The 13,004-nt window shown below is 35.7% G+C and overlaps 1 protein-coding gene across 1 annotated transcript in view; it reads right to left on the bottom strand.

Moving 5' to 3' along the window:
* The window catches only part of ttn.2 (titin, tandem duplicate 2), a 285,809-nt gene that overhangs the window by 156,857 nt on the left and 115,948 nt on the right, over window positions 1-13,004 (bottom strand). Inside the window, exons 100-106 of the mRNA XM_049484655.1 lie at window positions 11,858-11,932; window positions 5,071-5,145; window positions 4,893-4,946; window positions 4,553-4,621; window positions 3,421-3,465; window positions 1,181-2,839; window positions 549-593 (exon numbers count right to left, since the gene is read on the bottom strand). Of these exons, the coding sequence (XP_049340612.1) occupies window positions 549-593; window positions 1,181-2,839; window positions 3,421-3,465; window positions 4,553-4,621; window positions 4,893-4,946; window positions 5,071-5,145; window positions 11,858-11,932 (2,022 nt within the window). The remainder of the gene's footprint in view (window positions 1-548; window positions 594-1,180; window positions 2,840-3,420; window positions 3,466-4,552; window positions 4,622-4,892; window positions 4,947-5,070; window positions 5,146-11,857; window positions 11,933-13,004) is intronic.

The following is a 13,004-nucleotide window of genomic DNA, read 5'->3' as shown; positions in this document are numbered from 1 at the left end:
TTAAATACCAAGTGTAGAACACAGGTAAGTATGTGGACCAATTGTCTACATCAATATCTTTGGCCAAACTATATACGATTAAAAATCTAAAATGTGTATGTTTTTACCCAACAAAACCTTTAATGCCCAAAGAAAATTGTTTACATTTACATTAATAAAGAAATATGTTAATGTACTACAACATTTTTTACAGTTAAGTTCTTTTAGCGGATTTAAAAACACAATGGTTGAAAATTCAATCCCAGATAGCAAAAATCACTTGGTTTGAATCTTCTTGCCCAAGTGCTCAACTCACATCCTGGTCGAGTATAATACACACCCCGGTTACTGAGTATAATATGGCAATCAGCCTGGGGACCTGGGAACTACCCGGGAACTAGGTAGTTAAGTACACCTTTATTTAAGTATTACCTTGTTATTTTTAGCTTTATAATATCAAATAAAATCATTTTTTGATGCTCAAACAGAATATATGAGTTGAGAAGATAAACAAACATACAATGGACCATGCTCAAAAAAAATAAGCTCCTACAAATACTTGTACTTACGTTTTAAGCCTCTTCCTCTGCCAGCCTCCTCTTTCGGTGTGCCCTCTGATCAAGTACAAATTATTAATAAATTATTATTATTACCATTTCAAGGATATCAATGTGCAGAATGTGCATTAATAGCTTATTCTATATGTACAGAAGTGTAACACTAACAACAGTAAAAGGAAATATGTGGAACATATCAAAATCCAGGTATGGTTTTATCAAGTATGATGATGATGGTGATGATGATGATCATAGGATGATGAAAACCATGAAGAGAATCATGCCGCCAATTATTATAAATTGAACGTTAGACAGCAGTAATGGATCGACCACTGTGGTTAAATATGACGTTGAGGACGTATGGACAACAAACAGGACAAATAAGATGGGAGGACGTTAAGAGAAGATTGATTACGTGCAACAGACAATGACCCATGAAGACCAACAGACAATGGAGACCAACAAAGACCAACAGACAATGAAGACACATAAATGATGACATAAATGAAGAATGACAAGATTTAGTTGGTGATGCACATGAGGAGGATGGTCATGGGAATTATTCGGGGAACAAAAACAAGATCTGAGGTCCGGAGGTGGGAATTACGACATTCAGTGGTGAGGAGCCACATCCACCCTCTCACCTTGTCTCCCGCCCGGCATTCCCATCGTCTCCAGAGCGTCTTCTTCGTAATATTCTTCGTAATCCTCGGATCCGTAACTCTCTTCAGGAACCAGCTCCCATCCCCAGGTCTCCTCCTCCTCCTCTTCCTCTGCAACCTCCACCATCTCCTCTTCGTACACCTCCTCCTCCATCTGGGTGGGGATCTTCCGGACCTGCACGGCTCCGGGCGACAGCTCCTTCATGATCGGAATTTCCTCTCGATCCCTGACAGCTTTGATCGGTTCTTCCGGAGGAGAAACCTTCTTCGGCACCTTCTTGAGCGTAACGCTTTCAATGGATTCTTTGGGCGAAACCTTTGGTGGCAGTGTTTTTTTAGTCCTGTCCAGGCTGGGCTTCTTCTCTACCGGCGTCAACTCAACAGGTTTCACTTGGTCAACCTTGGGCGACGGCGTCTTCTTAGGCTCCAAAGCCTTCGGTTTGAGAGGTTTTAGCACGACTTCTTCTTTCTCTTCAGGTTCTTTGGGTAAACTTCCCTTTTTGACAATTAGAGGCTTCTTCTTCTCCTCCTCAACCTCTTTCTTCAGTGGTTTATCCTTCTCTACGGGAGTTTTAACCTTGTCTACGGGAGTCTCAACCTTTTTGGGAAGTTCCTTCTTGTCGTCTTTTTCTTGAGGGACCTCAACAGGCTTCTCTTTTTCAGGCTCTTTCTCTTTTTCTTTGGGCTTCTCCGCTGCTGCTGCTTCCTTCATTGGAGGTTTTGGTTCTTTGGTTGGAATAATCTCCTCCTTTGGCACTTTTTTAGTTGGTGGTGGAACCTCCGTGGGCACTTTTGCCTTTGGTTCCGGTGCCTCTTTTTCAGCTGAAGGCTTCTTGAAGGGCTTCAGCTGAATCTTCTCTGGTTCTTCCTCTTGTTTTGGGATTCTCTTGCCTTTCCAAGATGGCGGTTCAGGTTCTTCAGGCTTCTCCTTTTCCTTTTTGGCTCTTTCCACAGGTTTACGGACAGCCTCCTCCGGTTTCTTCTCTTCCAGTTTGGAAGGCTCCTCCACTTTCTTGGGCGCTTCCGGTTCTTTTTGCGTCGGTTCTTTGGGAGGTCTTTCAACTTTCTCGAAACTTATAGGCTCTCGCTCTCTTTCAAAAGAGATGCGTTCTCCCTCTTTCGGTTCCTTTTTGGCGGCTGGTTCAGGTTCAACCGCTGGTTTTCCAGGTTTTTCAAAAGGTTTTAGTTTGACGGATTCTTGTTCTTTCGTTTCGGTAGGTAATTTCTTTACTTTCTTCAGAGCAAGGCCAGGTTCCTCGGGTGTTTCCTGTTTTGGAACCTTTGCCACTTTCTTTACTTCAGGCTTCTTTTCTTCCACTTTTTCCTCTGGTTTTATCGCCTCTTTCTTTTGTTCAAGTTCAACAGGCTTCTTTTTCTCCGGTTCAGGTTTTTTCTCTTCCGTTCTCTTGATTCTTTCGTATTTCTCAAAATGCATTTCAGCCTCGTAACTCTCAGTGATTAAAACCTCTCTGGTCGCTTCAGCGTAGACCTTTTTGGGTTCTTCAGGCTCTTCCGGCGATGGTTTGAGAACCTTCTTCAGTTGCACTGTTTCGGATTCTTCCTCCGTGACTTTAGCGACCCTTGTAACTTTCTTTAAAGTTGGCATTTCAAGCACCTCTTCTTCTTTTTTAAGAATTTTTCCTTTAGATTCGGAAATTTTCACATTAAACAGTAAAACACAACGAAAACATACATACAAGTATGTACATACAATAAAAAACAGAACCCAACACACCAAACATGATATACCATTGATATACTGGTATTCAGATATATTCTGGACATAACAAAATATACAAAAAAACAGGGAGAACTACAGGACTTGGACTAACAGGACATACAACATTCAGAACTAACAGAACACAACAATAAAACACAATACAATACAACACAATAAAAAATCCACCAACTTCACAGTGCCGCCACATTTACTATCTGAAGAAATTCCCTTAACAATTCATGACACAAATCACATATCACAAAATCAGAGAAATAATGTATATATGTAATATATGTTTCCCAATCTGAGATTAAGCCTAGTCTCAGACTGGACAGCCTTTTAACTGGAGATTTTCCAATAAAAGAAAAATGCAGTCTAAAGACAAGGCTTAATCCCTGTCCAGGAAAAACAGACCCAAATATATTAAACGTAATAAAACATATATTAAACATATTAAAACATTATTACAAAATTACAGAAGCATTTGTAAGTATGATCGTACCTTTTCTCACAGGTCCAGGTGCAGAAACAGGTCCCTTTTCACCATCTGATTAAAAAATAGTCAAACAATAATAAATAATGAACTTTAAAGTGTCGGACAGAACAGGATATGTAAGATTATGTAGGAGCGGAAGTGTGAGAGTTAATGCAGAAACAGATAAATATATAGCTTTACATATGGTCAATATATGTAAAGCTAGAGGCTGTGCAGACAAACGTGAATAGTTAAGCGTTAATAGGAAGATAATAAGAAAAAAAATAAATATATAAGACAAAATAAATAAATACAATTTTTATGCTCTGTGTGATTTAATATTGAGATTTAATATTATTTATATTATATTTTTATTGAGTGTAATGGTGAGTTTAAGAGTACTTACCTTTTTTAATACACACAAGAAAGTAAAATATTCAAGAAAATATATACTTTGAAGTATTTTCAACTTGTTTCTCAAGAGGTATATGTTCTTCAGCAGGAACCTTAGATATTTTTAAATATTTTTAAAATAAATCTTAAAGAAAGATCTTCACAAAAAATCCAATGAGGTTTTGGTCCTATTTTAATGATTTGTTGGCGATTGATTGAAAGCTTGATTTAGGGCTTTGCTATCGTAACGACGGGAAAAGTACACCTTATGTGTCTCAAAAAACACAAAAGACAAAAGATTTTGGGCATAACGTGAAATAATAAACCAATCAGAGTGTCTCTTGCTCATCATTCCCTTTAAGAGACAGCTGAGCTCGGAATTCGGCTATTTTAACAGTGCAAAAATCTGTCAAAATTCGACTTTAACTAAGAGGCATCTTCTTCTTTTCTTCTTAAAGAACTTTGAGCAAAACAACTTTTGAGTCCAGAGTTGGAGGATATTCAGCTGCAGGTATTGTATTTAAAAAATTGTATTAAAAGAGAAAATTAAGTAATAAGAAGAATTAATCTTAGTCTTAGACAACACACAAACACACAAACCAAACAACAGACAATGGTTTTAAACAACATTTAGACATTTAGATTAGTAATTAGAATAAAGTATAAGGTATGACAAGTCATACACAAGAGGAACCTCATAGTATAAGACTTAGTATACAAGATGTTTAGATTATAAATTATAAAATCATGTTAAACAATGAAGTACCTTCAACCGGAGTCACTTTCTTTTCTGGCGGCGCAACAACTGCAGGCTCTGGTGAAGCTTTTTTCTCAACTGTGGGCCAGTTTTTAGAGTTTAGAAAGATGACGAGGTCAAAAAACCTCATTAAGATCATGTTAGTACCGACAAAACATTACCGACATTTTAGCCCAAGATATAGATACATAAATACGTAAATACATAAATGTAAAAATCAACACAAACGACATGAAAAGACACACTTAAGACATGTTTAGCATCCCTTATATTTACAGTGTTAACAAACAGAGACATTATAAATTAAGACACATTTAAGAGTTAAAAACACAAAGAAAGATAAAAGTACCTCCAGCTGGAGAGACTTTCTTAGCTGCAGGTTCTGGAGTTGCTTTCTTTTCAACTGTGGGAAAGTAGTATTGACCAGGTTATAAAAATATAGATTTTAAGAGGATTCAAAGACAAAAGACAAAAAAGAAGTATATAAAACATTTAACCCAAAAACAAACAGAAATATATGTTTGTACCTTTGGGAGTAACTTCCTCCCGTTTCATAGGAACAGGTTCCTTTTCTTTGGGAGCTATCTTCTCTGGTTCAGACACTTAAAAATACATATAAAACACATATTACACACTGCACATTTTTAACAGCATTGCTCTGTGAATCCCCTGGCTGGTGAAAGCCTTGGGTATTTTACAAATAACACTGAATGTACACTCACAAACACACAAACACACAAACTTATATTATATACACATATATCTTAAATACAGACAATGAAAAAAATACATTAAAAAGTGCAAGATTAAGCAATTAAGAAGAGTGGCAATCGAGTGGTTTGTTTCTTACTATTGTTTCTTACTAAAATTAAATATATACAGTATATTCTAAGTACGTAAGTAAGTGGACCCTGAAATATAATGCCATTCGCAATCAAACAAGTGTACAGTATGGAACATGGTGGACTACTGTAAAAACAAAAATTAAAACAAAGTGAGACAAACAAGAGTTGGACTTGGCGCCCAAAATCGTTGCGTGGTGTTAAGAGTGCGCAAGAGTTGAGTTGTTATAAGAGTGCGCAAGAGTTATAAGAGTGCGCAATCGCGCAAGATTGTGGTCTCAAATACCTCTCAAAGTCGTCGCTATTGGAACATTGGCGTCAAATTCTTGTCTCAGATCTTTTCTGTCCAAAGAGTATTGTTCTTTGTGTTGATATTCTTCGGTTTTCCCAAATTTCGCGTCTTCAGAAGCCTCCATTGGCGTCTCAATTGAAATCCAGGGTTTAGTTGATGAATCTTCCTTAATATCCCCACGTTGGGATTTGAGAAGTGCTTTCTGAAGAGGTTTCTCTCTGGGTTTCTTCGATTTTTGAGCTTTTTCTTCCTGAAATTGAGTCTTTTCTTGTTCTTGGATTGTTTCCGTTGTATCGGTTATTCTGGAATCATCGGCTGTAATGATCTCTAGTTCTTTAGAACATGGTAAGATAGGTAAGATCTCTGCCTTTTGATCAGAAACTGTGGGTAAATCACTGTCCTTTGGTAAGTCTTGAAGTTTTAAGTGTAAAATTTCGTCTTTGTTGGTTTGTAAAGGTATTGATATGTCTTGATCAATCTGTTTTATTGATTTTAGACTGGGGTCGTCTATAGGCATTGTTTGGTGCAATATATTCGATTCTGGTATTTGTTTTATAGAGGGACGAATTTCACTAGACAAGTGTTCTGAAGTCGTAAAATCTCGTTCTTCTGAGACAGTTTGCTTTTCTTGTAGATCGATTGTTTTCTCCAATTTGGTTGAGGTACCCTTTGACATCTTTTTATCGTCTTGTTGAGGCGATTCAGATTTGTGTCCTGATGACACGCTCAATCTCGGAGATGGAGTTATTGCGGTTGTCGTTGGCGCTTCTTTCATACTTGATTTAATTTTCTCAGTGAATTTTGGCATCTCATCTTTAGAAAATATTTGTAGAGGAACGACCTCTTCTAGATATATTTTATTTTTCTGTTCTTGTGGAATATACTCTTCAACAACATTGCTAGCTTTAGTGTCTCTAACATCTTGGACATTAGTTGGGATTTCTTGGGATGGTCGACATTCCTGTGATACTGGAAGTTTGGTTTCTACTTGCTGCCAAGGCTTCTGTTCTTTTGGAATGATTTCTTTCGTGTCCTGTAGATTTTTTATAGAGACTTCAGGAATAGTTTTCTCTTTTAGTGGTTGAACTCTTGAAATTCTCCTTCCTTCCATTCGCCCTGATCTTTCCTCCTTTGTTTTTATTCTCTTTTTATCATCATCAAGGGTCTGATTTAACTGATCAATCGTTATTTGCGTTTGTCGAAAATCTGGGCAGGTTTCTGGATAAATGCCTGATTCTGAAATTTTCAGTATGTCTGACAAACTGGGTTCAATCTCCTGTTTTAGGGACTTGCTAATCAATTCAGGTTTGTCATGTTTGGTGGTTTTAACGTTGACTATACCTGATTCTTTAATGTCCTTAGTTACAAAACCTTCTTGTAATGATTTGGTTAAAACTACAGCTTCCTTCTGTGTTGATGGAATCTCTCTTTGGTCTCTTTTTGATGTGACTGTAAGACCCTTGTCTGGAAAATCAGAATAGTAATCTTTCTTAGAGAGCTTCTCACTTTGGATGGAGATGATTTCAGGTTTTTCACGACTGTCCACTGAAGACTCTACTGCTATACTCATTGATACTGGCTCTACTCTCTGATCTGCTGTTGCTTTCTTTGGTAAATCTTTCTTGATTTTGGGTTTTTCCACTGTTTCTATTTTTTGTAGTACAGTAAGTTGAGTAACGCCTGGAATCTCTTCTTCTTCTGTTGTTTGTTCTTTATCTTTCTGTAAATCACTTTTAGAAGCGATTAATTCTTTCTTAAGACCTTCTGTAGTTGTGTCTGAGTAAAGGTCTGATTCTTCTTCTTTCAAAAGAATCTTCTGTCTTTGATCAGTATCAGATTTGTCTGTCAAACTGGGTTCAAACTCTTGTTTTAGAGGCTTGCTAATTAACTCAGGTTTGTCATGTTTGGCGGTTTTAGCGTTGACTATCCCTAATTCTTGATTGTTGCTTGTTATTGAACCTTCTTGTAAAGATTCTGTTAAAACTACAGCTTCCTTCTCTGTTGATGGAATCTCTCTTTGGTCTCTTTTTGATGTGACTGTAAGACCCTTGTCTGGAAAATCAGAATAGTAATCTTTCTTAGAGAGCTTCTCACTTTGGATGGAGATGATTTCAGGTTTTTCACGACTGTCCACTGAAGACTCTACTGCTATACTCATTGATACTGGCTCTACTCTCTGATCTGCTGTTGCCTTCTTTGGTAAATCTTTCTTGATTTTGGGTTTTTCCACTGTTTCTATTTTTTGTAGTAAAGTAAGTTGAGTAATGCCTGGAATCTCTTCTTCTTCTCTTGTTGTTTGTTCTTTATCTTTCTGTAAATCACTTTTATAAGAGATTAATTCTTTCTTAAGAACTTCTGTAGTTGTGTCTGAGTAAACGTCTGATTTGGTAGCTGATTTATCCGTCAATTTGGGTTTAATCTTTTGTTTTAGAGCCTTGCTAATTAATGCAGGTTTATCACGTTTGTCAGGTTTGGTGGTTTTAATGTTTTCTCTACCCGATTCTTGAATGTCGCTAGTTACCGAACCTTCTTGTAAAGATTCTGTTAAAACTACAGCTTCCTTCTCTGTTGATGGAATCTCTCTTTGGTCTCTTTTTGATGCGATTGTAAGAACTTTGTCCGGAGAATCAGAATAATAATCTTTCTCAGAGAGCTTCTCACTTTCTTCTATACTAATCACTGGAAACTCAACTACACCCTTTGATTTAGGTTTTATTCTCTCATCTCTGCTTTCTTTTACCTTCTTTGTTGAAAATTCGTCCTTGATTTTGAGTTTTTCCACTGTTTCTATTTCCTTACTTAAAGTAAGTTGAGCAATGCTTTGAATTTCTTCTATTGTTTGTTCTTTATCTGTCTGTAAATCAGTTTGAGAATTGATTTCTTCTTTTAGTTGAATGTTTTGCTTTTCATCGATACTCGATTTATCTGCTAAACTGGCTCTTTTTGATGCTAATGTAAGATTCTCTTCAGCTGAATCAGAATAGTAATCTTTCTTAGATAGTTTCTCACTTTGGATGGAGATGATTTCAGGTTTTTCACGACTGATCACTGAAGACTCTACTGATATACTCTTAGATTTCGGCTCCATCCTCTCATTTACTGTTTTCTTCTTTGGAAAATTGTCTTCAATTTTCGTTTTTTCCACAGTTTCTGTTTTCTTTTGGACTGTAAGTGGAGTAACGCTTGAAATTTCCTTTATTTGTTCTTTATCTTCCTGTAAATCACTTTTAGAAGGAACCAATTCTTTCTTTAGGACTTCTGTGGTTGCTTCTGATTTAGAAATCTCATCTTTCACCTCAGTATCTCGTAAATCTGCTAAACTGGCTCTTTTTGATGCTAATGTAAGATTCTTTTCAGCAGAATCAGAATAATAATCTTTCTTAGAGAGTTTTGCACTTTGGATGGAGATTATGTCAGGTTTTTCACAGCTGATCACTGAAGACTCTACCGATATACTCTTAGATTTCGGCTGCATCCTCTCATTTACTGTTTTCTTCTTTGGAAAATTGTCTTCGATTTTAGTTTTTTCCACAGTTTCTGTTTTCGTTTGGACAGTAAGTGGAGTAACGCCTGAAATTTCCTCTGTTTGCTCTTTATCTTTCTGTAAATCACTTTTAGAAACCTCATCTTTTACCTCAGTAGCTGGTATTTCTGCTAAACTGGCTCTTTTTGAGGCAATTGTAAGATTTGTTTCTGCAGAATCAGAATATTGATCTTTCGTTGAGAGCTTTAAATGTTGGATGGAGAAGATTTCAGGTTTTTCACAGCTGATCACTGAAGACTCCACTGCTATACTCTTTGCTATGTCTTCTGCTTCCTTCACTTGGAGAGAAATCTTCTTTGAAACATTTCCCTCGATTTTGGGTTTTTCCACAGTTTCTATTTTCTTTCGTACTGTAAGTCGAGTAATGACTGGGACGTCTTCCGTTGTTTGTTCTTGTTCATCTTTCTGTAAATCACTTTTAGAAGGGATTGGTTCTTTCTTGAGAACGTCAGTGGTTGCTCTACCATTTGCAGGTTTCTGGTGCGGTTCTTCATCTTTGAGAAGGTCTTGAATTGGTTCAGTTTTATCTTTAGAAGTTTTGGGTTTTGCTACAATCCCTTTATCCGCCATTGTTCTTCTCGAATCACTCTGAGACGAAAGTTCTTGATGTGGAACCACTTCTTTGGTGTCTCTGGTAGTGGAAATGTCCATTGCAGGTTCCAAGCTTTTAGTTTTAGAAATGCTTTCATCCAATATTTTTTGCTTGTCAATATAATCACCTTGTTTTTTAACTGGAGAAATTTCGGACTTCACAGGAAGGTCTTGTTTCGGTCTTTTTGGATGTATTTTCGATCGCTTGGTATCTGAAAGATTAACTTTATCGCAAGATATTTCTGTTTGTAGGGAATCTTCAGATTCTTCTTCTTCATCTTCATAAGAAATCTTTTCACTTGTGGGTGATGATCTTGTTATTGTCTCTGATATCAGTGAAGATTTAACTGGCGAAATGCTTTTGAGGTTTGTAGATTCTTGAAGTTCTGAGATGTATGTAAGAATATCAATATATTTATTATTATTATATAAGGATAAGAAGAAAATATAAAAGTATAAGAGTATTGTGAGCAAAGAGTAGTAGCAGCAAACTACAAAATATATACAGCATATATGAAAAAAATATATAAGAGTCTACGATTGGCTTAAGACAGGTTTAAAGCAATTTATAATGTCCAGGTAAATCGTACACAAAATCTGTTTTAAAAAAAAAGTTTAAAAAGTTAAAAAGTAAAATGTGTTTGCAAATACAGTGATGTCGCCAAGTGTAAAAGATGCTCCTGGATATATGGCAGTATGGAAATTGATCTTTACATTCATTCCTTTAACTTATTCATTTTATAGAGTTTGAGAAAATTAAAAATTTATAATTTGATTACCACAGAGCATTGAAGTTTGCAAGTAATCCAATCAAATCAATAAGTTCGGTAATCAGAAACTGGAAAAACTCACAGAATAAACTATGAAATCACTGCTGTTTTAAACACAACTTACTTATTTCCACTAACACGGTCTGTTTTAACACATGCACAGACAGTGTAATTTACTTTGTTTTTGGCTAGAGAATAAAAACCTGCAGTTTTTTGTCTTTATCTTAAAGAACATTTAAATTATCAGTAATCGGATCCATGCATTTACACAAACTAGGTTAATCAGATAAATCAAGTTTAAGAATTCACCCAAATTAGTCAATAAACTCACAGAATAAGACATGACCTAATCATTGCGTAAAACTCAAACATATGTACTTGAAAAATAATCCGATAATTGCAGTAAACAAATCAGATTAATCAGATCAGATTTTTCAGTGCATGTAAACAGACTAATTCAATGTATCACGCTAAAATTGAATTATGCAAAATATCATGTATGACGTAGATTAGAAATGCATTCTTATTCTGAATTTTAGTAGTTTTTAAATGTCTTTTCGCATAACTACTTCTAACCTCACTAACTACTTCTAACCTCACTAACTACTTCTAACCTCATTTCCTTCTTCCCCTCCTTCACTCCTCTATCCTATTATTCCCCTTTGACCTCCTTTTATCCCTATCCAAAGATGTTTTTCCTTTAAACTTATTTTACATTGTACTTGACTATTGTAAGTCGCTTTGGACAAAAGCGTCTGCCAAATGTAATGTAATGTAATGTAATGTAATGTAATGTAATGAATTACTTGAAACTAGGTGAAAATAAAAAAATATCACAATTTTTCAAGTTTTTTTGTGACAAAGATTTTCTTGGCGATATGACAAAACACTGAAAAATATTTAACTAATTTTAAAAGTGTACTATTGCAAAAAAAAATCTGTAAATGTGTCTATTTTGGAAACTAAGCAACTTTTTTTAAGAATCTGATTTTGCATAAACGAATACATAATGTGATGGCACAAAAAAATTACTACAAGATCTATAAGATCAAATACAAAAATATTTGGTGCATGCAAATAAACTGCAAACATAAACAGTTCTATAAAAATACCCATAAAACTTGACGGTTATTTTCACAATGCAATTTTTTTCTCATAATTGTCCATATTAAAAATCAATACGATATGGCACACCTCTACTTAAAATAGTGCAAAAGAACAAAGAATGCACATTAAAAGAGGTTATGGAAGATAGTGAAGATGGGTATGTTGTACCTTTGGCCTCTTTTGGAGGGACAATGGTTGCATCCGGTTTTCTTGGCAGCTCTTCTTTCGGACGCTCCACAAGAACTTTTAAAACATTTAACCTTCTATTAGGTGTAGTTTTAAGAATTGTGTAAATTAAGAATATAAGAATACAAGAATACAGATAAGACACACATAAGAAATCACTCTAGCGAGTGAAAGAATAAAGGATTATAAGATTAAAAGAGCGCAAAACAATGCAAGAGTAGCACAGACTTGTGCACGGTTAAAAACAACACTTACAGACAAAAACATCATAAACACAGAAAGATTAATACTTAAAGAAGTGATTTTAAGGTATTTTTAAGAATACTTATACCCGCTGTACCTTTAGCAGGAGTAAGATCAGCATCTTTTTGGGATCGATCTTCAGTTGAAGGTTTAAGAGTAACGTCTTTTTTCACAGGAAGAGAAGATTTCTTCTTTTTAGTAAAAGTTTCTTCCTCCACTTCAGTTTTAAGAGCAGGAGTTCTTGCTTTTTTGTGAATCAGAGATTCTTGTTTTTCAGAAGTTTCATCAGGTAACAGAAGAATCTCCTTTTCTTCCTTTGTCTTCTCCTGAGGCTTTTCCTTTCTTGGTGTTTCTTCTTCTTCTTTAGAAGATAAAATTAATTCTATTTCTTTAAGAATAACTTCTTTACCCTCTTCAACTCTAGACTCACGTGGTACCTCAAGTTCCTTCTTTCTAGGAATCTTTTCCAGCTCTGACTTAATCTCAGGTTTAGGCTCAGGCTTAACTTTAGGTTTAATGTCAGATTTTATCTCAGGTTTAACTTCAGGTTTCAGTTCAGATTTGACCTTAGGTTTAGGTTCAGGTTTAACCTCAGGTTTGATTTCAGGTTTAATCTCAGTTTTCTGTTTAGATTCAATCTCAGGTTTCAGTTCAGGTTTGACCTTAGGTTTAGGCTCAGGTTTAACCTCAGGTTTTGGCTTAAGCTCAATTTCAGTTTTACTTTCAGGTTTAACTTTAGGTTTAACTTCAGGTTTGACCTCGGGCTTCTGCTCAGGTTTAACCTCAGGTTTAACTTCAGGTTTTATCTCAGGTTTAACCTCAGGTTTAAGTTCAGATTTGACCTCAGGTTTAGGTTCAGGTTTAACCTCAGCTTGAGATCTGACCT

The sequence above is a fragment of the Astyanax mexicanus genome, chromosome 11 (genome assembly GCF_023375975.1).
Source record: "Astyanax mexicanus isolate ESR-SI-001 chromosome 11, AstMex3_surface, whole genome shotgun sequence".
Lineage (NCBI taxonomy): Eukaryota > Metazoa > Chordata > Actinopteri > Characiformes > Acestrorhamphidae > Astyanax > Astyanax mexicanus.
Note: the sequence above shows the minus strand (reverse complement) of the source record. Positions and strands in the feature narration are given on the sequence as shown.